Source organism: Phaseolus vulgaris, chromosome 11 (assembly GCF_000499845.2).
Source record: "Phaseolus vulgaris cultivar G19833 chromosome 11, P. vulgaris v2.0, whole genome shotgun sequence".
Taxonomy (NCBI): Eukaryota; Viridiplantae; Streptophyta; class Magnoliopsida; order Fabales; family Fabaceae; genus Phaseolus; species Phaseolus vulgaris.
In genome coordinates, this window is record NC_023749.2 from 4619428 (window position 1) to 4644156 (window position 24729).

Here is a 24729-nt window from a genome sequence, read left to right on the forward strand (position 1 = left end):
GCCCCGCATTAGCCCGCAACCCGCGCGGGCCAATTGCGGGGCGGGGCGGGCTAGCCCGCAAACCCGCAAGAAAAAAATATTGACACTGCAGCAGGGCAACCTAAACTGGGTCATGCCAATTAAATCAATTTCAAACACGATAAAGGAGCAAGACACCATATTTGATATTTATCTTAATGTTTTGATGTTTGACTATATTTGAAAAGGAAGGAAAAAAAATTAGGTTTGATAATAACAAATATATAGGTTTAATTTGACAATTTTTTAATAACAAAATGTAAAAAAATAAATATTTAATTTAAAAAAAAAGAACGCGGGCTGGCCCGCAAACCTGCGGGCCAACTCTTATGTGGGGCGGGTTGGGAATTTTAGCCCGCAATAACTTTGCGGGGCGGGCCAACCCGTCCCGCATTTTTGCGGGCCAAGCGCGGGGCGGGCCAATGCGGGGCGGGCTGGCCCGCTTTGCCATCCCTGATTTATCTTAATGTTTAATGTTTTGATGTTTGACTATGTTTGAAAGGAAAGAAAAAAAAAATTAGGTTTGATAGTAACAAATATATAGGTTTAATTTGACAATTTTTTAAGAACAAAAGGTAAAAAAATATATATTTAATTTAAAAAAAAACGCGGACTGACCTGCAAACTCACGGGCTAGCTCTTATGTAGGGTGGGTCGAGAATTCTAACCCACAATAACTTTGCGGGACAAGCCAATCCGACTTGTATTTTTGCAGGCCTGACCTGCTTTGCCACCCTATTTATGTGCTCCTTAGTATAAATAAAATGTAATAATATATAAGGAACAATAGTATAAAAATTTAAAAACCTCATCAGAGATGGTTATTAGTAATTATACGAGTAAATCATATGTATTTTCTATTGGCTTATATTTTAATTAAACAAAAACAATTAATTTTTCATACTTTGATGTTTCTTTGTTAAACAAAAGGTAAAAGCTTTGGTAAAGACAGAAAAGAATCCCTCGTTGATTTTCTACTGTAGCTGCTAGTGCGTTCTTCTCTCTCTTTCTCTCTCTTTCTCTCTCTCTGCCATCATCCATAACTTTTTTTCTTTCTTCTTCACTGTAACGTGTCCATACTTTTTTTGAATTTTTGTTTCATTTTCAAATGTATTTTGATGTTATGTGGTAATTGGCGGGAACCAACTGTCAATTCGGATACCCTTTGTGTGGAATTGGCCAATTGTGAAAGATTTGCGCGTAAAGATTCAGCCTTGGAATCTTTGGAAAGAAAAGGAAAAAAGGGGGCATCAATTTTCAATGGCTAACCCTTCTGGGAATCACGAAGAAGAGCAGACAACCCATGTTGCGTCGTCGTTCAACGGGAATTTGGCAGCCGAGACTTTGCCCACCGCGCTCGCCATGAAGCACAACTCTGGCATCGCCCTCGATTGGACCCCTCAAGAACAAACCGTTCTCGAAGAAGGACTCTCTCTGTATGATACCAATTCTTCTTTTCTTTTCTATTTTGTGAATTGATTGTTGCTTTGTTGTTTCAGCTTTTACTTTTTTGTTATTTTTTATGTCCAAAGCGTTTTCTTCTGTGGGGCTATACATGGTTTTTTGAAATTGAAAGTGTGTCTTTATTAATGTTTTGATGTTATTGATAAATAACTTTTTATCTGTATGTTTATTTGATATTGGGGTAGGCTCTGATAAGCAGTTCCATTTGAATCTGTTGAGAACAATTCTGTGTTAAACTTTAGTACGAGAGAGACAGAGGAAACTATGTGTGTGATGGTGTCTTTGTATTTTCTTTTTCTGACTAAATACACTTGCTGTCCTTCATCTTTCTTTTTTTGGTTTTAGTTCAATCTCCATGTTTAAAAGGTTCATCTGGATCTCTTGTGTCTTTGTCAGAACCAATTAATACTTTCGTCGATTATTTTTTTAATTAACAATGCTAATTATGGCAAACATAACAAACACTTATTTCACATGACATTTCTCACAGTTTATCAGGTCATATGTTACCAAATTTACCAAGTTAGTATGGTAGAACAGAAACACTTTAAGGGAACCAGAATGAAACAAAAACACTTAAGAGCCTAAAAGTTTCTTTTAACCTATATTTCACCTTTCTTTCTTTTTTAAGTATTTTTGTGACCTTGTAATGTTGTGGATTGGTTGTTGCAGTTTGAAATCAAATATTTTTATTACATGTATTTACTTTAATGTGTAAGCAGATAATCTTGAATTGTGTTCTGTGCTGATTCTGTGATTTCATTGTTATGTTGTTTGCTTTTTAACATCTTACCCTTGACTAGTAAGTGTGTTTGATAAGTTCTATAGCCCGTCATTTTTTAAAGAAAAGACAATTTCTTTTTTACTTGTAGGTTTGCTTCTGAACCTAATCTCACTCGCTATGCAAAGATAGCAATAAATCTGAATAACAAGACAGTCCGGGATGTAGCACTGAGGGTCAGGTGGATGAATGTAAGCTACATACCTGTTGTTGTCACAACACAAGTTGTTTATGTCACTATGAATGCCTTAACCTGTTTTCAGCTTAGATAGGGTTCTTATTGAAATTTGTGTGTCAGAGATGATACATAGTACTATTTTCTTTCATTATGCTTATTACTGTCTTAAGGTTAAAGAATCATCTTACCTTCTGAAAGCAAAGGATAATTTATGAAGTTTCCACAATTAGAATGATTCTGGACAGTTACATAGCTTTTGCAAGTTGCAACACTCTCACTCTTAATGAAAAATAAAACAAGATGAGATTGTTTTAGGCTTAGCTTCTGCACACTCTGATTAAAATGAAGACAAATTCTCAGAGGCAGAGCCTGGTTTGTTATTGATTGCTCCTCTTCTTGGCCACTTATCTTAAGCAAACATTATTTTCTTTCCTTTTGGAGCTATCGTTATAACTCAAAGTTGTTGTATGCACCTGCAGGAGTTAAATTTACAATTTAATCAGCATATAGATCCAATAATCTACCACAAATATTCAATAAATATATATTTTATAAAAAGTTTCAAACAAGTTCCAAATTTCTTTAAATTGGTTACTTTCTCTGATTAATGACATGTGTGGCTTGCATTTTTGTACAGAAAAAAGAAAATTGCAAGAGAAGGAAAGATGATTTTTCAAGGAAAACTAAAGATAAAAAGGTATGGCTTACATTTATTTGATATCATGTATGTATGATTTGAATAGGTGTTTTGTGTTCTCACTTTGTGCATACCAGAGTAGATATATATATGCCTTTTAACATCTTTCACTGTCATATGCATGCTACAGTATCTTTCTGTTTCTTTTTGTTGTTTTCCTTTGCATTTACTCTGGCAACCCATCCCACATTTAACCACACATATTTTCATGAGGGAAATATATAATACTACCCTCTCGTATGACTTACTACTTTGAACTGATAATAAATATGAAAGCAAATGGTTAACCATTATATGCTGCTAAGGATTATTATAGCGAAATATTGTGATAGAAACTTGGATATTATTGGGTACCTAAGTCCCACATCAAGTATATGAGATGTTCAGTCAAGTATTTTAGTGTTTGACTCTCCCCCCTAAGTAGCTATCCTTTGAGGGTGAATTTCTCAAGTGCCTGAGTACTTGTCAATTAGTATCAGAGTTGATAGTTGGTGTCTTGGAAGGAGCTACCTGCGGAGGGCTTTGACCAACAAGGAGTTGAGTGAAGTATCACTGAGTGAGGTATCACGGAGTGAAGTTTCCTTGAGTGAAAGCTGGTGAGATGTGAACTCTTCGAGGTGTGCTATGTAAGGGTGGGCAAAAAATCCAAATTAGAAAATCCAATTCATAATTATTCAAATCCATATTAGTTTTAATCCATTTAAATGAATTTATCTCAAATCCAAATCCATATTTTTGGATTTTAAATCCAATCCATTTAATTGGATATGGATTAGATATAGATTAGATACATTTTTAGATTATCCAAATTGCATTTTGGGTTGGATTTTGACTTGGCCAGATCCAGGTTAAGCCAAGACAATCCAGACCCAGGTTGAGCAAAGTCGGCCCAAGTCCACGTCAAGCTGAGTCGTCCGGGCCAAGGTCGAATCGAGTCGGTATGAGCCAAAGTCAACCAAGTCGTTTCGGGCCAAAGTCGAGTCGAGTCAACCCTAGGCCAAGTTGAGTTGAGTGATCGATATTGAGTTAGCTGTGGTCAATATCGAGCCGAGTTGGCCCAAGCCAATGTTTACTTGAGCCGGTCCATGTCCATGTCGAGCTGAGTCTTTCGTGTCCGATATGGAGTCCAGCGGGCCTGGGACGATATCCAGATGACCAGGCTAGGGCTGATAGCGAGCTGAGCTAGCCCGAGCCCATGACGAGTCGAGCAGGCCCGAGTCGATGTCGAGCCAAGCAAGCCCAGGCCGATGTGGATCTGAGCGAGCCCGACTCAATGTCGAGTCGTATGAGCTCAGGCCGATGTCGAGCAGTGCAGGCCCGGGCTGGTGTCGAGTCGTAGGGGCCCAGGCAGATGTCGAGTTGTTCGGACCCGGGCTGATGTTGAGTTGTTCGAGCCCGGGCCAATGTCGAGTCGTTCGGGCTCGGGCTGATGTCGAGTAGTTCGGCCTCGAGCAAATGTCGAGACGTCCGGGCCCGAGCCAATGTCTAGTCGATTGGGCTCAGGTCGATGTCGTGATCAGCAATCCCATGCCAATGTCGAGTTGAGCAGTCCCGGGTTGATGTTCTGTCGACGGTCCCGGCTAGATGTCGAGCAGAGCGGGCCCGGGTCGATATTGGGTCGTACGGGCCTAGGCCCATGACGAGTCGTCCAGGCCCAAGTCGATGTCAAGTTGTTTGGGCCCAGGCCGATGTCGAGTCGTATAGGCCCGAACCGATGACGAGTCGTTCGAGCCCAGGCCGATGTTGAGTCGTTCGGGCCCGGGCCAATGTCGAGTCGTTCAAGCCCAACCGATATAGAGTCGTTCGGTCTTGGACTGATATCGTGTCGTTCGAGTATGGGCCGATGTTAAGTCGTTCGGGCCTGGGTCGATGTTGAGTCGTTCGAGCCCGGGCGATATAGAGTCGTTCGAGTATGGGCCGATGTCAAGTCGTTCGGGTCTGGGCTGTTGACGTGACAAACAGTCTCGGGCCAATGTTGAGTCGAGCAATCTCGGGTCGATGTCGAGTCGAGCGATTTCGGGTCGATGTTGAGACGAGCGGGCCCGGGCGTATGTCGAGTCGTACGGGCATGGGTCGATGTCGAGTCATTCGGGCCAAGGTAGATGTCGAGTTGTACGGGCTCGGGCCAATGTCGAGTCATTCGAGCACCGTCGATATCAAGTCGTTCGGGCCTGGGCCGATGTTGAGTCGTCCGGGCCGATCTGATGACGTGAACAACAGTTTCGGGCCAATGTCGAGACGAGCAATCTTGAATCGATGTCGAGTGGAGCGGTTCCAGGTCGATGTTGAGCCGAGCGGGCCCGTGCGTATGTAGAGTCGTACGGGCCAAAGTCGATGTCGAGTCGTTCGGGCCAAGACCGATGTCGAGTTGTACGGGCCCGGGCCAATGACGAGTCGTTCGAGCCCAGGCCGATGTCGAGTCGAGCGGGCCCGGGTAGACATCTAGTTGTACGGGCCTGAACCGATATTGAGTCGTTCGGGTCACTCCGATATCAATTCGTTCGGGCCTGGGCCGATGTCGATTCGTTCGGGCCTGGGCCGATGTCGATTCGTTCGGGCCCGGTCCGATAACGTGACAAGTAGTCTCCAGCCAATGTCGAGTTGAGCAATCTCGGGTCGATGCCGAGCCGAGCGGGCCCGTGCCGATGTCAAGTCATTTGAGCTAGTGCTGATGCCGATTCGTTCGGGCTCGGGTCGATGTTGAGTCGTTCGGGCCTGGGTCGATGTCTAGTCGTTCGGGTCCGAGCCGATGACGTGACCGGCAGTCTCTAGCCAATGTCGAGTCGAACGGGCCCGGGCCGATGTCTAGTCGTCTGGACTCAGGCCGATGTCGAGTAGTACGGGCCTGAGTTGGTGTCGAGTCGTATGGGACCAGGCCGATGTCAAGTCGTTTGAGCTCAGGTCGATGTCGATTCGTTCAGGCTCAGGCCGATATCAAGTCGTATGGGCTCAGGTCGATGTCGAGTAGTAAGATCCCGGGTTGGTGTCGACCCGTTCGGGCCTTGACTGATATCGTTTCGTTCGAGTCTGTGTCGATGTCAAGTCGTACAGGCCTGTGGCTGATGTCGAGTCGTACGGGCCCGGGCAGATGTCAAGTTGTACAAACCCGGGCCGATGCCGAGTCGTTGAGCCCAGGCCGATGTTGAGCCGTTCGGGCCTTGACCAATATCGTTTCGTTCGGTCTTGGACTGATATCGTGTCGTTCGAGTATGGGCCGATGTCAAGTCGTTTGGGCCCGGGCCGTTGACGTGACCAACAATCTCGGGCCAATGTCGAGTCGATGTCGAGTCGAGTGGTCTCGGGTCGATGTTGAGACGAGCGGGCCCGGGCGTATGTCGAGTCGTACGGGCGTGGGTCGATGTCGAGTCATTCGGGCCAAGGTAGATGTCGAGTTGTACGGGCTCGGGCCAATGTTGAGTTGTTCGAGCCCCGCCGATATCAAGTCGTTCGGGCCTGGGCCAATGTTGAGTCGTCCGGGCCCGATCCGATGACGTGAACAATAGTCTCAAGCCAATGTCGAGACGAGCAATCTCGAGTGGAGCGGTTCCAGGTCGATGTTGAGCCGAGTGGGCCCGTGCGTATGTAGATTCGTACGAGCCTAAGTCGATGTCGAGTCGTTCGGGCCAAGGCCGATGTCGAGTTGTACGGACCGGACCCGGGCCAATGACGAGTTGTTCGAGCCCAGGCCGATGTCGAGTCGAGCGGGCCCGGGTAGATATGTAGTCGTACGGGCCTGGGCCGATGTTGAGTCGTTCGGGTCCCGCCGATATCGAGTCGTTCGGGCCGAGGTCGATGTCGAGTTGTATGGGTCCCGGCCGATGACGAGTCGTTCGAGCCCAGGCCGATGTCGAGTCGAGCGGGCCCAGGCAGATATCTAGTCGTACGGGCCCGACCAGATGTCGAGTAGTTCGGGCGCTGTCGATATCGAGTCGTTCGGGCCTGGGCCAATGTTGAGTCGTCCGGGCTCGGGCCGATGATGTGACCAACTTTCTCGGGCCAATGTCCAATCGAGCGAGCCTGGGTCGATGTCGAGGCATTTGGGCCCGTGCTGATGTCAATTCGTTCGGGCTCGGGTCGATGTTGAGTCGTTCGGGCCTAGGTCGATGTGTAATCGTCCGGGCCCGAGCCGATGACGTGACCAACAGTCTTTGTCCAATGTCGAGTCGAGAAGTCTCAGGTCCATGTCGAGTTGTCCGGACTCAACGAGGGCTCAGGCCGATGTCGAGTAGTACGGGCCCGGGTCAGTGTCGAGTCGTACGGGGCCAGATCGATGTTGAGTCGTTCGAGCCCGGGTCGATGTCGAGTCGATCGGGCTCAGCCCGATGTCGAGTCGTTCGGGGCCAGATCGATGCCGAGTCGTTCGAGCCTGGGCCGATGTCGAGTCGTTCGGGCTCAGCTCGATGTTGAGTCTATCGGGCTTAGCCCGATGTCGAGTCGTTCGGGCTCAGCCCGATGTCAAGTCGTTCGGGCCTGGGCCAATGTCAAGTCGTTCGGGCTTGGGCCGATGACGTGACCAGCACTCTCTGGCCAATGTCGAGTCGAGCAATCTCGGGATAATGTCTAGTTGAGCATTCCCGAGTCGATGTTGAACTGAGCGGGCCCGCGCTGATGTCGAGTTGTACGGGTCTGGGTCGATAACGAGTCGTTCAAGCCCAGGCCGATGTCGAGTCGTTCGGGCCCCGTCGATATCGAGTCCTTTAGGCCTGGGCTGATGTTGAGTCGTCTAGGCCCGGGCCGATGACGTGACCAGCAGTCTCGAGCCAATGTCGAGTTGCGGGTCCGGGCGAATGTTGAGTCGTTTGAGCCCGTGCTAATTTCGATTCGTTCGGGCTCAGGTTGATGTCGAGTCGTTTGAGCCCGTGCTAATTTCGATTCGTTCGGGCTCAGGTTGATGTCGAGTCGTTTGGGCCTGGGTCGATGTCTAGTCGTCCGGGCTCGAGCTGATGACGTGACCAGCAGTATATCCATTGTCGAGTCGTTTGGGCCCGGGCCGATGTCGAGTCGTATGGGCCCAGCTCCATGTTGAATTGTTCGAGCCTGGGCCGATGTTGAGTCGTACGGGCCCAGCTCCATGTTGAATTGTTCGAGCCTGGGCCGATGTTGAGTCGATTGGGCTCAGACCGATGTCAAGTCCTTTGGGCTGGGCCGATGACGTGACTAACAATCTCGGGCCAATGACGAGTCGAGCAATCTCGGGTCGATGTCGAGCCGAGCGGTCTCGGGTCGATGTTGAGCCGAGCGAGCCCGGGCTGATGTCAAGTCGTTTGGGCCCAGGCCAATGTCGATTAGTTCGGGCTCGGGCTGATGTCGAGTCGTCCGGGTTTGGGCGATGTCTAGTCGTCCGGGCCCGTGTCGATGACGTGACCAGCAGTCTCCGGCTAATGTCGAGTCGAGCATTCTTAGATTGATGTGGATTCGAGCGAGCCCGAACCGATGTCGAGTCGTCCGTGCCCAGGCCGATATTGATTCGTACGGTCCCGAGGTCGATGTTGAGTTGTATGGGCCCGGGCAGTTGTGGAGTCATACGGGCCCGAGCCGATGTCGAGTCGTATGAGCTCAGGCCGATGTCGTGATCAGCAATCGTAGGCCAATTTCGAGTCGAGCAGCCCCTGGTCGATGTCCGGCCAAGCGGTCCCGGGTAGATATCGGGTCCTACGAGCTCAGGCCGATGTTGAGTCGTCCAGGTTCGGGTTGTTGTCGAGTCGAGCAGTCCTGGGTCGATGTCGATGTCAAGTCATTTGGGCCTGGGTCGATGTCTAGTCGTTTGGGCCTGGGTCAATGTCTAGTCGTTCGGGCCCGAGCCGATCACGTGACCAACAATCTCTGGCCAATGTCGAGTCGAGCAGTCTTAGGTCGATGTCGAGTCGAACGAGCTCGGGCCGATTTCGAGGCGTCTGGGCTCGGGTCTATGTTTAGTCGTCTAGACTCGGGTTGATTTTGGGTCAATTGTGCCTGAGTCGATGTCGAGTCGTTCGGGCTCAGGATTTCGAGTGGTCCAGGCCCGAGCCGATGTTGAGTCTAGTTGGTCCGCGTCCAAGGTGAGTCGGCTTAGGCCCAGTTCGAACCAAGTTAGTTTGTGTCCATATCTAAATAGATTTAAAGTATTTTACAAAGTGGATTTAATTTAATTAACAGAGGATTTAATCCACCTTAAATGGATTTTTTAAATCCATTTATTTGAATTTGGATTGGATAATCCATGACCACCCGTAGAGTGTGTTTGTTTCCATGGAGGAGGAGGGAGAGGGTGCTTTTTGTGTTTGTTTCAAGGGTTTTGAGGGTGGGGGAGTGGATGGGGGAGATGGTGAGTGATTTTTTCATTCTTCACAAAATGAAGAGTTTTGTGGGGATTAATGTACGATGGTTGTATTTTACCAAAATATCCTTGGGCATGCATTTTATTACAATATCAAAATTAAATATTACATAAATTTATTTATAATTTAAAAAATATTTAATTATACTATTAATAACAACATACAATTGTAAATAATGAAAATAAAAAAAATTATAATATTAACAAAATATATATAGTTATATAAAATAATAAATGAATATAATAATAAATATTATTTTCATAAATTTTAATATGTTTAATAATTTTATTTCAATTTAACACAAAAATATTTTCTATTATATTTTTTAATTTTTTATTAAAAAATATAAGTAATTATGAATATTATATATTAAAAAATTTAATTAATTCAAACCTACACACCAAAAGAATCATAATTAATTCTTTAAATATTTTTTAATAACAAGGACAAATTTGTAAACATACAATTAATCATCATCACAAATCCACTCTATCATCCCTCAGTCCAAACAACCTCACATATCCTCACTCATCCTCTCTAATTCTCACAAATCCACTCACTCCCCTCCTCCCAAATCCCCTCCTATGATAGGAACTCCATGGAGTATTTAAGTGTTTGGTTCTCCCCATCCCCCTTAGTGGCTAGCTTTTGAGCATGGGTTCCTTAAGTCCGTGGATACTTATCATATTGTTAATGGATTAGCTCCTTGGCTTTTATTTTTTGTTGTAGCAAACATTTCCATTTACTGCACATTATGATATCACCTCCTTTTGGTGTTGTAAGGTCTTTTTCTATTCAGGTGGAGAGATTATTTTCTTTCTCCATGGAATTGCATTTGCTGGTTATTATTATACCTTCGCTCTTGAAATAGGCTAAGCATCATATATGTTAAATGTTCTAAACAGGAAAAAGCTAGCATGTAATTTCTCTCATTTTTACATATTAAATAAGGAAAAGGTTGGCTTGAAAAATTACCAATGAAAAAAAACTGAAAAAGGAAGCAAGAGCTATGTAACATATAGTTGCATTTATGGAAAACTGTTTTTTTTTTTCAGGAAAAGGCTACAGATCCTGCAGTGAGGTCATCTCACTTTACTGCTCAATCTAATGTTTCCCTATATGCTCCTGCAATGAAGATGATAGACAATGATGACAGCATCTCTCATAAAGGTTTGTTTCTTTCATAGCAGTAAATATTTTGATGTTTGCATTTATGATTTATGTCTTGTAGGTCCTTTTCATTGCTTTGGAGATCTCATGTATTTGCATGTTCCTTTTGAATATTGAAGTTTCTGCTTTGATCTTTGCATTGTTCTTTTTGTAGCTATTGGAGGCCCTGCAGGTGAGCTCTTAGAGCAAAATGCACAGGCCTTGAATAACATTTCTACCAATCTTGCTGCTCTTCAGGTGAGTTCTTTCCCAGTTTAATTGATTTAACCTGATGCATGCAAAAATAATCTCTTCATCTAAAAGGATAAAACACAATATCTCGGTAGTGAACACTCAGATGTTAGATTCTTCATCCTGTTATTGGTTAAGGCTTGTAAAACTATGTTTATACAGATCTATCAATTACAACATTTCTGAAAGTTCAAAAAATGTTAAAGATGTGAGCATAAAGTGTATACTTGGGTTCTATTCAAAGTGAAAACAATTACCAATATAAGACCAGAATATTCGGAGGACTCTTTTGACCAAACAAATATATGTCCATAAAGCTTTTTTTTTTCTTCAAATCAGAAGACTTATTTTGAATTTATATATAGGTCGTTCACTGATTACTCATTGTACAAAGGGGAGGTTTAAATTCACATGTTTTTCATTTCTCACTATATCTTTGTTTCCAGTTTCAGGATAACATCAATCTTTTCAGCCAAACGAGAGACAACATCATCACAATTTTGAATGAGTAAGTTAGAAACCGTTTCTTGGTTGTTTAAAAGTATATTATATATACCAGAGGCTAGTAGTCCATGTGTGAATGACTGAAAGTCCTTGATCAATATTCAACAGGAAACTAAAGTGAAACAACAATTCTGTAACTCTCTTTTTAATTCTCAATCAGCAGGTATAATAAGGGAGAGAAGAGCTTTGTGTTTATAATTTTGTTCTTATAATTTCAGCGGAGTTGGATTTGTTTCAAAAACAAACTTGTTTTAGTTGTGAAATATCATTACATTAAACTAAAACTAGTTTAAATTGAGTGCTCCTATCATTTTACTGTCATTAAGGTTGTAAGATCCTGCCATGATTTTTTTTTATCAGCAAAAAAATAATTAAATTAAAGGGAACACTTCAGGGGTGTTCCAACCCGTATACAAAAACACTGTCATGTCCTTTAAATTAGAATAATGTCAGATAAATATCATTTTAGCCCTTGAAATGCACAACATAACCATCACTATAGTCCTTAAATTTTTATAAGTCACTAATCTTTATGTCCCTAACGAAACTAGTAGCAAGGACTAATATGACTAACTAATTTCAATTTCAGGGTTATTTGATAATTTTCTAACTTCAGGAACACTAATATGACAGCAGTCCACAATTTCAGTGATTAAAATGGTAGTTTACTCTTCATGAGTCTTCCTAACAAATGCAAGATGTTAAGTAAAAGAACCTATTCATGACAAACATGTAATACATTTGGAACTTTTATAGAAGTGTATTATTTTCTAGTTCTTTTATACTTAACTGTTCTACAAGAACTCTTCTGCATTCCTCTTCATTAATTTTTTTCTTCTTCTTATTTGACTCTTTGTCTTACTATTTTGGCAGCATGAATGACATGTCAGATATAATGAAGCAAATGCCACCTCTTCCTTTGAAGATCAATGAAACTATACTCAACTCCATATTTCCAAAAACAATTCACCAGATGCTATAATATCTGGCTTGCTTCTACCATATTATTGACTGAGCATTAAAGAAGAGAGAATGGAATAAGTTGAGCTCCACCACCCAACTAAACTAGTCTTCAATTTTTGTAACAAGCTGGTTTTCCTCATCTTGTTCTTCCCTTGTTAAGTTTTTAACTTAATTGGAGTATAGGAAGTAGTTGTTTTGTTATTAGTAGAACTTGGACAACAATAAGTAGAACTTGGATATTTGTAAATTGTATTCTCTTTATATATAAATGGTAGATTTTGTTTCCTTGTCTATGCTCACCACTTTCTGGTTCTCCTGCACTGAATTCATATTTTTAGTCTTCACCAACTTATTTTAGATGTGGTTTTAGAATGTATATTCTAAAATACATATGTGGGTATATGAATAAAGTCCCTTAAATAAATTACAAATTTTGTGTTTGATTAAATCCTAAAATAAAAAAATCACTTAAGTAATTATTAGAAATAATTTTAAACACTTTTAAATATTAAAAACTCCTTCAAATGATCCCTTTTACCAAAACATAGGTCAGTTTAGGAATTGAAAATGAATATCCAGTACTCTGAAATTACTTTAAAGGTTTATTAATTACTTAAGGGATCACTTTAGGAGAAAATATAATAATTTTTAAAAAAAAAGTTTAGAAATTACATTTTTAAAGGATATTTGAAAAAAAAAATGCTATTAAAACAATATTAAGCCTTTCTTTCCATTTTTTAAATATTCAGAAACTTATAAGAGTATAAAATTTGATTTTAATTAAATGTTACTATTATTTTGAATAACCTTTCAAAATCATCCACTTATTTAAAAAAAATACAATTATAAATAAATATTTATATCTTTTTAATGTGTTATACGTCCAATAGTTTGTTAAAATTAATGACACTATAAACACACATTCATCTCCTAACTCTCTTAAACATCTTTTAAGAACAAAACAATATTCTAATTATCTATTTCACAATACTTAAAATCATAACAATGTCTCAAACATTATATAACAGGATACATATTTTTGTAATTATTTTTTATATCATTTTTAACTAGCTAATTTTAATATTCAATAAATTAAAATAATTTCATTCTTTAATCAAATACGTAAATGTATAATTTCGAATTAGAAAAACAACTGCACAATTTCCCAACCCAACTATAGAATAATGGTACAACTTTTCAACTTTTAGTCTTACAAAATTATTTCCATTTTTTTTTTGCACAAATAAAAACGTGGACATGGGTTTTGGCTAATAATTATTGAATCTTCAGGATTTCTTTTTTCAAAAGTTACTCACCAAATTGATAAAATTGTACAATGTTTCAAAAACTTCTGTATGGTGTGAGGAGTGGATTAATCTGAAAATTTGAAAACCATTTAGAGAGTGCTGAACACCATTTTTTTTCTTATATATGATTGAACAAAATGGTATTATTAGACTTGAAAAAAAATCTTTATTTGGGCTTTACAATTTGGAAAATAAACTAATGGTGTTAAACAATAGCACTTTTTTTATGGTAAAAACTTCTGATACCATGCATTTCAAGCAAACTGATAACAGTTTATGTTCTCACCATTAATCATATTTTTTACCTACTTCATTCATGGTTTTCAATTTAGTTTTTACGTTTTGAGAAAAATATGAAGAGTTACGATTGTAGTTGGAATTGGCTCATTTTGCTCTACAAGAAATACTAGAAAGATGACATGTGAATTCTGAATAGCTTGAGCTTCCATGTGTTTTCTGTTCAAAGAATTAGAGCTTGAGAAGGTGATGATTTTTCTGCATTTTATTCCATGGCCTGAAATAAGATAGGAAGTTATATATATATTTGTCAATCTTCAGACATATATATATGCAGAAATTAAGCCTTAAGAGTAGCTTTTTTGAGGTCATAATTCATAAGAAAGTTATCCAAATCCTTTTTCAACTATCAGTTTCTCAGGTAAAGTCAATCCAAAATACTGCATGTATATATGTATTACCACCCCTATAATTATAGGAATTTTTTCATTGTAAGTTTGTGACCAACTATGTGTTTGTTATTTTAAAAGAGAATTTTTAAAATGGTCTCAATGATCATTATACCATGCATGCATGCAAATTTGCAATGTAAATACACGTGAAGCATAGATAAACCACCAATGGTTTTAGTTCATATGTATCTATATACAAAATGCATTAAACTATATATCAGTCTCTAGTCATCAACCATGCAAATATTTGTTAAGCAGAATATGCTTGTTGTTTGGCTTTGCAGGTTAAAGATGGCTATCTCCAAAGACACCCCTCTTGGCCTAGCATATATTATTGTGATTATAGCATTAATTCTCCCCCAAACTGCTGCACATATAGTCTCCATCCAAGAATCTGTTGTAGGTAATGTAAAAGGCTTTTGTGAAAAGTCTCTTCAATCTTTATACTTTTTACCATTCCAGATTTTTTGCAATTGTCAAAATTATGATACTGTAATACCTGAACAATGCATAGAAGAATGAGTGCATATGATCAGGCTTGAAAAAGCAAGGTAATGGTAGCACACATAACAACACAATCTTGAATTTGAATAAATTTTATGGAAATGGAAAGTAGTATTTTTTGTATCTGTTAGTGTTCTCTTGACAGTATATAGTTATAATTTATAAATTATCTGTCTTTAGGCTTTAAAAAGCATGCAAAGGAAAGACAATTACAGACATGAATAAATTTTTGTGACTGAAACGTTATTTGGTATGAAAGAGTTTTTTGGAGTAGTGGGTATATTAGTATAGAGATAGAAATTACTTTCAAAAGTTTACCATAAACCACTTTTTGTACTGATGAACATTTTCCACTGAAATATAATGCAGGGAGTGCATTGCTGTACAGTTTTGTATTTGATGGTTGGAAGTGGTTTTTCCCTTTTCACCAAAATAAAATCCTGTGTCTTTTAAAACTTTTTTACACAAGTTAGAGCAAGTTGTACTTGGAAATTACGAAGAGTGTAAAATTAAGTCATCTGATGTATGACCTATCAACTTGTGAAATGCAAATTCATAATATTTTTATATTCAAGAACAAATTAGTTTAAGAAATATCCTGTGTGCTCTTTAAGATTTGAGTTTTGTGAGTGAGAAATATGTGATTAAGAGAAGAAGACTTTATTAAAGTTGATCAAACACTATATTAAGAAATTAATCATCAGCAATATGATTATTGAAAAAAAATGCAAGTTTCACATTTTTGTACTACACAGGTCTCACCAAATGCTACCTACTAACTAACTGTAAAAAATTTAAAACTTGCAACACTATTTGGTAAAATTGAAAGCAAAACTGTACTACTTTGTCAAAGAAAAATGCTATCACAAGTTATCTAATTTGATTCTGTATATATCTTGTATATCCTACCTTTGTATCCTAGTTTTTTACTGACAGAAGCATATTATTTCAAACAGGGGACCATACTATTAGAGTAGATCCAACAGATAATTTTAAAAAATACAGAGGAGGATATGACATCACCAATATCCATTATTGGATTGTAAGTTTTTCTACCATTTTTTTCTTGTCTGAGTCTAATTAACCCTAACATCCATGGTATTTTTTTAACTTGTCTTTAATATTTGTAGTCAGTTATCTTCACAGGAATATATGGATATGCAATTGGGGTGGTTTGGCTTTTTTGTGGAATGATGTGTGGCTTATTTTGGATAATAATCACTTTTTGTTGCCAAAGTCATGATGGGAGAAGAAAGATCAAGAAAAATCTTCTATGTAATTGTAAGAGTTGTCATTTTTCGCCAATTGCTCTGGCTATATCCTTCATCATGTTAATCATGTAAGCTTCGAAACCTTTCTGCATAACATACAGCATATAGTATCTACTGATTATTGGTTCTCTGCACTGTTGCAACATGTGCATGGTTGATGTACTTTACAAAATGGAAAGGCACATGTGTAATCTTAAGTTAACTGGTTTTGAAACATACAACAAAAAGATTTCAATTTATATACACAGTTAATGTAAAATAAATTTATGTAGGTATCTAATAAGATTTTATTTCTTTTGCCATGTTAGTGTAGTATAAAAAGACAGAATATGAAGAAAATAAGTTGTTGAAACATAGCTTGGTCTAGTAAGAAGTAGACTTTAAGCCTAACTTAACCTTAAAAAACCAATTATAAGATGAGGTTTGACCCACTTATACACTATGAAATGTTCTTATTTCTAGTCGATGTGAGATCTCCAACACTGTTTTTGAGAACTTATTGGGGAGTATGGCTTAAGTCTTGCAGGACATAACACGATCCTCTAAGGTGGTATATTGAAGCTACAAAGCTTTCAAAAACATATAATAAACTCAAGAAAAGCATGGAGGAGAAGAGAAAAAAATATTGTGAATTTTAGAAAAGGGAAACAGAATGATTTATAAACACTTAACAAGTTATATGTAGACAATGTGAGACTTTGGCCTTTTGGGATTCTTAAAACATGTTAGTTTGTTCTTCTTCACTATGATATAGCAGATAAGGTGATTTTCATTGAATGTGTCAAAATATTTTACACTGATCTTTATTACTACCAATAGTTGTCATATATATAATTATCTTTCTATAGGGTTGCTAGTGTGGTAGTTTATGTTGGGAGTGCAAACTTCCATTTTCAAGCAAGGACTTCAGTTAATATTATAGTGAAGATAGCAGATGATGCATCAGAAATTGTACACAATGCAACAAGGGTGTTAGGAGACATCGAAAAAAACTTGGAATCCAGTATTACTGCTGACGTTTTTACAAAACTTAACTCTACGGCCAATAGAATGGATGATGCTGTTGATGATGTTGTAGAGAAAACTTGGACACGTAGGCACACTGTTAACAAGGCTTTCAAAGTAGTGTAAGAATTTTAGGCCACTTATTTTCATTTTGAAAACATGTAAGTGAGTTCCTAATTCCATGGAAATGATTGGATGCTTTTAACTTCAGGCTTGTAATCACCATTCTGATCATAACCTTGAATTTAGTTGCAGTACCAATTTTTTCAGGTATGTCAAACTGGTCAATAATGATATGATGATACATAGCATTTAGTTTCTAAGCTAGTAACTCAAAAAGCTTATAAACTAACTAGTTAAATTTGAAATTTTGATAAATTAGGCATGATTCTCATAACATGTTGGAATTTTCTGTGGAACAGTTTTTGGAGTAAAGATGTTTTGGAGGCCATTTTACGTGTAGGTAAACTAAATTGTCTTTGCTTGGAACTAACATTTTCATCCATGAATTATTGGTTCTTTATTTTCTCCTCTCTTCTGCTCTCAGATTTGTTATACTGTGCTGGCTGATGACAGTTGTATGCTGGCTAATCTTCGGATTGTATTTCTTCTTGGAAAAGTATAACCAAGTTCTTTCCAATTTACTGGTTGTTGTATTTATTCTTTAGTTATATCAGTATTTTTCCTGCTAGAAAATGTTTAGTAGGTGTGAAGTTGGAGTTTAATTACTAAAGGACTTATCCTATTCTGCAGTTTTTCTGATGATACGTGCACAGTTCTTGAGAGCTTCAAAGAAAACCCCTACAACAACACCCTAAGTTCAACCATCCCTTGTGCTAAATTGCTCTCAGCAAAAACATTTCTACAGAAAATTGCTGCAGCGATTTCCTACGTAGTACATGAGGTAACATTTGCATAGTCTCAAACATGAATTTCTTCTCGAGAATTGCTACCAACAGATACTCTCTATCCATCCTTCTAAGACACTATTGGTTAAAATTTATTAAAAACTATAGAATAAGAAGAGTAAAAAGAATTTGAAAGTTTCAATAAACTTCAACCAATTAAAAGTTATGCAGAAAAGAGCACACATTTCTCTTTCTTCTTTCCCCTTCATTATCACTTACTTTTCTATACAAATTCACATTGTGTTGGTGTTTAATCCAAGAGAGTGGAGGTTATATGTCACAGAGGACTAATATTTGGTCATGTTCATGTGTATCAAACTGAGTTTAAGGAACTAACATGAGAAGTAATGGACTCTCCAACCACTTGTGTTTTATGAATCAATGGATTCATTGAAAACTATAGTACCACAATTCACAGCAAAAGGAGTTTAACTTTCACATCTCATATTATAAGCTGAAAATGATTTGATGTTATTATTCTTTGGCTAAACTCTAGGTGAATAAAAACGCGGGGACTTTGCTTCCAAAAGGTGTTTATCTGTGCGATCCTTTCTCAGCAGCACCTGAATATTCATATCAGCCAGAGATGTGCAAACCTAATACTATTAAAATTGCAGATATCCCTGAGGTATGAGACAAATAAGGGAATCACTAACACTAACACTCTATAATCTTGCTTTACAGTTATTCTACTTTTGTTATCTGTGATTACTATCACTTTCCTAATGCTTTTTTGTAGGTTTTGAAGCATTATACTTGTTTTAATGATGATAATGAAAAATGTGGGAGCAGTAAAGTATTCATCAATGCTGGTGAATATCATTTAGTTGAGACTTACACAAATTTAGTTCAGAGCATACTGAATATGTATCCTGGAATGGAACAGTTGATAGAATGCCAGTTGGTAAAAGAAGCATTCTCTCAAATCATTCTCAAACACTGCAAGCCTTTGAAGAAATTTTCTCGGATGACATGGATAGGAGTGATGCTTCTTGCAGTGGTCATGGTGTTTTTTGTTGTGCTATGGACAATAAGGGCTTGCCAAGACCATAGTCATGAACCTTCAGATTGTTCTGTGTAACACTATCTTGTCATGGCAATACTAAGTCTTCTTCTTTGTAAGGTCTCTCTCTCCACTCTGATGTCTTGATCTCTTGGTTTTCGTGTCTCCGTCTTCCAGTAGGATGTCTGTAATTATACTCTAACGTTTCTTGTATGTACATCATTTATTTAGATTAAAATTGACTTGATCGTCGAAATATAATTACATACACCTTACTTGCAAGACCGAAAGACACTGAAAACTCGAGAGATCAAAACAACAAAAATTGCAAGACCGAAAGACACTGAAAACTCGAGAGATCAAAACAACAAAAATGAGAAGAGGACATAGGGACATCAGATTCTTGAGAAAAACTAAGAATTTGGAGCAGATTAAGAGATTAATCACCATTAATCAAAATCTCTTAATCATAGTCTACTTAGTTTAAAAAAAATTAGCAAATAGCAACTTCCAAGTAAGTGAGGAGAGGAATGAGGTGTAGACCTTTACATAAAGTAATCAAGTATCATTTTTCTCTCTTTTTTTTCTTTTTCTTTTATAAAGAGATATAGAGTAGGGTTTGCCTTTTGAACTTTCTTGGTACACAAATTCCATATACAAATTGGTTTAACTTTCCTTAGAAATTCTAAGTTGAATGTAAAGTTGAGAAAGTGAAAGTGGTGGGATGGTGTTGGAATAAAAAGCCTAATATATCTTTATTCTTTATGCTTAAGTCAAAATTCTTTTAATTATAAGACAAATTGTAATCTTCAAAATCACATAAAAAAAGAGTTGGCTTGTTATTAAAGACCATAATTAAAAAAATTGTGTTTATTAATTAATTTCAATGAGGTTCTTATAGTGAGTTTGATCAATAATAATATTCACTCTTCAAACTTAGTAAGCGAACAATAGAACATAAATGTTTTGACATGGACAACCATAATAATAAGAAGAATATAATAGTAATAATAATAATAATAATTTTGTTTTTGTAATAATAATAATAATAATTTAACATCTTTGTCATATTTTAGTTAGAGAAAGTAAGGAAACATATACACTTAGTGAAAAATTTCATCTTTAACAACATAATGATATTCTCCTATTTATGTATTTCATATTTTATTTTATTTTTAAGTCTATTTTAAAATTATAAATAAAAAATCATAACAATACATAATGAAATTCTCAATTTTAATATACACATTTCATATTCTTATTTTTTTATTATATTTTAAAATTAAAAAAAAATACACACTATATATCTAATGTTGTCTTTATGTATTTTTTTATTTAAAAAAATATAGAAATATAAAATATATCTTTTCTAGTAATAATATTAATAAAAATTGTATCAATGCTTGAAAAATGATGTAAGTATTAAAAAAATATTATACATTTTATACAATTACAAGAAAGAAAATTCAAATTTGAAAAAAAAAATTCAAATCAATTACTCCCAAAACCTGCTTTTTGTTCTTCTCAATCAATTGTCCCAAATCGCTGAGTAAATCGTAACCTAATCTCCCAATTTTTTCATGCATTGATCTTATAATGTGTTTGTCAATTTCCAAACCTAACCCCAGTTTCTACCATTCCGTTAATCCTCTTCCCATAAACCTTATTTTTCATTTCTTTGAACAAACAATTCTCAAATGCCTCGTTACAAGGACGAGTCCCCTGCAGTTCGGGTTTACACTGTCTGTGATGAATCCAGGTCCTGTTTTTTATTCTTTCGTCAGTTCAATCTATTTTTTTAGTGAAAAAAAAATGAATTTCTTGGTTTGGTGGGTGCAGATATTTGATTGTGAGGAACATTCCAGAATTTGGCTGTGGGGATGATTTGCTCCAACTTTTTTCATCCTATGGAGAAGTCGAGGAGTAAATTCACTCATTAATTCCCAATTTGTGTATTCATTCATTTATTTAGTTTATTGTTTATCTCTATCTATCAATATATTTGGGTATTTTTCTCTGCAGGTGTAAGCCCATGGATGCAGAAGACTGTGATAAATACACTGATGTCTATTGGATCAAATTCCGCCTTGTCAGCAATGCTAGGTTTCATTTTGTTCTCCATTGGCTCATGAAGTGGTTGTGTTATAAAATATAGGAGGAACAATAGCACCAAACAATCATCAAATTTTCAAAACCAGTGTTAAATTGCGGTTTGATAGCAACATCAAATTGCAGATGGAATATAGCAGTTCTACCATTTTTTGCAATTTGTGGTTGTTAAAACTGTTTATAAAGCATACTAAATAACTGGAGCTCATTTTTTTATCACTGAAATCAGTGTGCAATTTTAATAAGGAGAGCTTTGAGAAGAAAATAAGTGTTATAGAGGAGTATGATATTAGCTTTTCTTAATGTTATGTTTGAGAAGGTTGAATTGAGGGAGTACCTGCTATCTATAATTTTCAGGTTTGCAAAAAGAAAATTGGATGATTTTGTTTTCTTCGGGAATAAACTGCAGGTTTCATATGCTTCCCAATTCGAGAGCCTGTCAGACACACAAGATAAATTAGAGGGAAGAAGAAGGGAGGTTTTAGCACGATTGAACCGTAAGTTAGAACCGTTCAGTGGTAACATACTACACAGTATACATAGTGCTTGTTAAATGAATAATTGTTGTAATGACATTTTTTAACTTATACATTCCCTCTGACATCAGCTAGGAGATCTAAAGAGACCCCAGCCACAAGCTCTAATGCTCTGATTACATCAAATGTCAATAGTGCACAACATTTAGATTCTAATGCAAGGTAATTTATTCTGTCTGTGCTCTGCAATTCGTAGATTTGAGTTGAAGCAAGGCAACATTTGTAATTGTTTCTCTTTTCCCACTGTAGGGATGTAGAAATCAAAGGAGGTTCAGGCAGTGGTAATTTTCCAATAAGAATTTCCTCTAATGAGGTTTGTTGCTTCTTGCTATATGCACATCAAAAGTTTACGCTAGTCTTTTGAATTGAAGGAATTTTTTGGGTGGCGAATGAATAACTCTTAGCTATTCGAAAGTTTTTGAGTTTCTTGTCTTTATTATCTGTTTTTGAGTTTCATGTCTTTATTATCTGGACCAATCGGAAGACACCTATATGCAGTTGTATTTTCAAATGTTCAGCATTCATCATTTCTCTAGTGGAAGTTATTTTTACTGTTATTGGCTTTTTTGCAATATGTTAGGGCCCTCATTGATGGATCTGATATTATAGTTTCCCAAACTATTAGACTTAATAAATTTGCTCTAAGATGTTGTATGCAAAGAAAAATGGACACTTGCTTTTCGTATATTACCTCATACTAACATGTTCTATTTCCAGGATTATTTTGCTTCACATTCCATGAATCAAACAGTAAATATTGTGCGGAATAAGCTTGATAAGGTGATGTCTTCTACTGCATAATATGTTTAAGAAAGAATCATTTATTGTGTTGAAGTTTGAAATAGTTTCTTCTTCTTCTCTTCTAGATTCGATCAAGTGGTGAGCATACACAAGCTGGATCTGCGTCAAAGAAACAACGGGTTGATAATAGAAGGAGAATTTAATCTGTAAATTAAGATGTTCTTTTGTTCTCACCCCTTCTGCTTGAAATTACCGAGCTATATGATTTTGGATGTATTAAAGCTCAATTCCCAAGCCTCTAATGAAAATTTTCACAAGTGCAATTTGAGGACTGTCTCATCCAATTTATATTGTGGATCATATACTTTGTACGTAGTTTTTTTCTTTTCAATGTAACTAGTAGTACATCTGCTATCTATCCAGGTAACAGCACTAGAAGACTTCAAAATCCCCAATGACCATGCAATTTTTTTTTAAAGAAATACAAAAAGTGGTACAACACAAGGACTTTCCAAGAGGTCACTCATCCTAGTACTATCTTCGTCCAAACACATTTAACTGCGAAAAATTCTGATGAGATCCGATGCATTAGTAGTTTGCTAGCCGACTTATAGGAAACCTTATACTGAAATCACATTTTTAATATTGGAATTATAGTTTCAAATAGGGTTTCCATTTAGATCAGTGCTAGTTATTTAATGCGTTAATGATGCATCGATTTTCTAGCCACAGCCCAACTGATGATGATCCTGTGACATTGGTGGGTGCTGGACCAAACATTTCAATTGCCTGTGTATGTTTGACCAACCCAGCTTAGAACTCAGAATACATTGGGGGTAATTTTCTTAGAGTCTTCATTTTGGAATAGAGTATGTCTGTAGCTTTAATTGTTGGGCAAATTACACTCACATTTTGTAAGATTTAATGAAACTAATTGTTGGGCATGGGAAGGTGCTGTGTTTATCTGATTCATTGCTATCAGTTTCATTAGTACAGCAACCCCTGAACCCGTGTCATAAATATGGCACTCTCAATAACTAGGCAGATAAATGTGGTCATCCCAGAAAGAGAGAGGAACTACTGTGATGATTACATAGCCAAGGTGGGGACCATCTCTGGAGTTCATTTTCAGAGTTGAAAATGAAACCTTACCATCGCAGTTACTAGGCATGCTAGAAGCTGATGCTAGGGGAGTTATCCTCAGTTATCAAATAATAGCAATGTGACATTTACCCTTCTGGTTATAGAAACATCCTGGTTTTTAATGTTATTATATGAATTAAAGGAAGTTAGAATGCAATTTCGTTAAATCTCAGAAGATATTAATGTATTCTTATTTTTAGTCAACAGTCATCATCATCACCATGTATGGTGGTTGAGTTTCCTTTTCATTTTGCTGTGTAACTTCCCTGGTTGTAAAAGAGCCAAGAATCTAATTGTTTGCATTTCACAACCACCTTTCTTCAAAGGATAGAAAATTCTCCATCCATTAATTGGTCTTATTCTGTGACATTGAAAACGTGGGTTTGAAGTTTCACTGCTTTTGAGTTTCAATTGCAAATTTTTATTGATATTAAATATCATTTTAAAGTCAAAACTTTAGTTTTTCTATAAGGGTATAATTGGGTAGGTATTATACATGTTGATGTTCCCAATGAACATATATTATTTGTTTTACAATCATTATTATATGCTCTTAAATCTGGTGAAATTTTGTCTTGTTCTTAAATGTGATGCTTGTAATTTCTTGATGGAGTAAGAAAACATTTTTTATTGATTAAAAAAAGAATTACCAAATGCCAAAATTTAAACCAGATTTCAGCCTTCAAACATACATTTAATTTGAATATATTAATATTATAAAAAAATATTATCATTCAATCTTAAATCATCATATATAATAAATTTCGCTAATTTTTATATATATAATAATAATAATTTAAAATAATATTTAAAATTATTTTTAACTAATTAAAAGTATAAAAGTCATTACAAAACATTCTCTCCTGTTAATAATATTAATTATTTATAACAGTTTATACGATGAATAATCTAACATATTAGACTAGGCTAAACAAAAGAATATGCATGCATAAATAAATAAAACATGCGAAAACAAATATTCTCTATTCCATATACTTATGAAATAAAAGTATATAAACTTCTTGAAACAAACATTCCTATAAGAAAACACGGGTGTTTTTTTTTTTTTTCAATCTCTTAATAAAGAAGAAATAATACTAAAATAAAAATACACATATACACACGGGTTTTGAGTTGGACCTTAAAAATCTTAAAAATTAAAATTGAAAAAAACTTTTAATTTTTAGTTG

At 37.2% G+C, this 24729-nt stretch overlaps 3 protein-coding genes across 4 annotated transcripts; all 3 read left to right on the forward strand.

The window, feature by feature from the left end:
* Positions 1–962: 962 nt before the first annotated feature.
* On the forward strand, positions 963–12616 carry LOC137825061 (uncharacterized). Of its 2 annotated transcripts, XM_068630740.1 has the most exons (8): positions 963–1454; positions 2355–2454; positions 3079–3138; positions 10511–10625; positions 10780–10862; positions 11303–11364; positions 11469–11523; positions 12234–12616. In XM_068630740.1, exons 1-7 carry the CDS (start codon positions 1279–1281, stop codon positions 11479–11481), a joined length of 609 nt encoding a protein of 202 aa, XP_068486841.1. In that variant the 5' UTR covers positions 963–1278; the 3' UTR covers positions 11482–11523; positions 12234–12616. The 2 variants fall into 2 exon arrangements, with proteins under 2 accessions (XP_068486841.1, XP_068486836.1); XM_068630735.1 differs by lacking the exon at positions 11469–11523.
* Positions 12617–13937: 1321 nt separating this feature from the next.
* LOC137824486 (uncharacterized) lies at positions 13938–19587 on the forward strand. The gene is made up of 11 exons (XM_068630143.1): positions 13938–14113; positions 14604–14722; positions 15780–15865; positions 15954–16162; positions 16943–17221; positions 17311–17369; positions 17522–17558; positions 17647–17718; positions 17853–18003; positions 18504–18635; positions 18747–19587. Exons 2-11 carry the CDS (start codon positions 14611–14613, stop codon positions 19086–19088), a joined length of 1479 nt encoding a protein of 492 aa, XP_068486244.1. The 5' UTR covers positions 13938–14113; positions 14604–14610; the 3' UTR covers positions 19089–19587.
* A 911-nt stretch (positions 19588–20498) lies between these two features.
* Positions 20499–22719, forward strand: LOC137830619 (uncharacterized). Its single transcript, XM_068638070.1, has 8 exons — positions 20499–20769; positions 20850–20933; positions 21033–21113; positions 21477–21616; positions 21727–21817; positions 21905–21968; positions 22373–22435; positions 22522–22719. The coding sequence occupies exons 1-8, from the start codon at positions 20708–20710 to the stop codon at positions 22597–22599; spliced, it is 663 nt and encodes a 220-aa protein (XP_068494171.1). The 5' UTR covers positions 20499–20707; the 3' UTR covers positions 22600–22719.
* The last annotated feature ends 2010 nt before the right edge of the window (positions 22720–24729 follow it).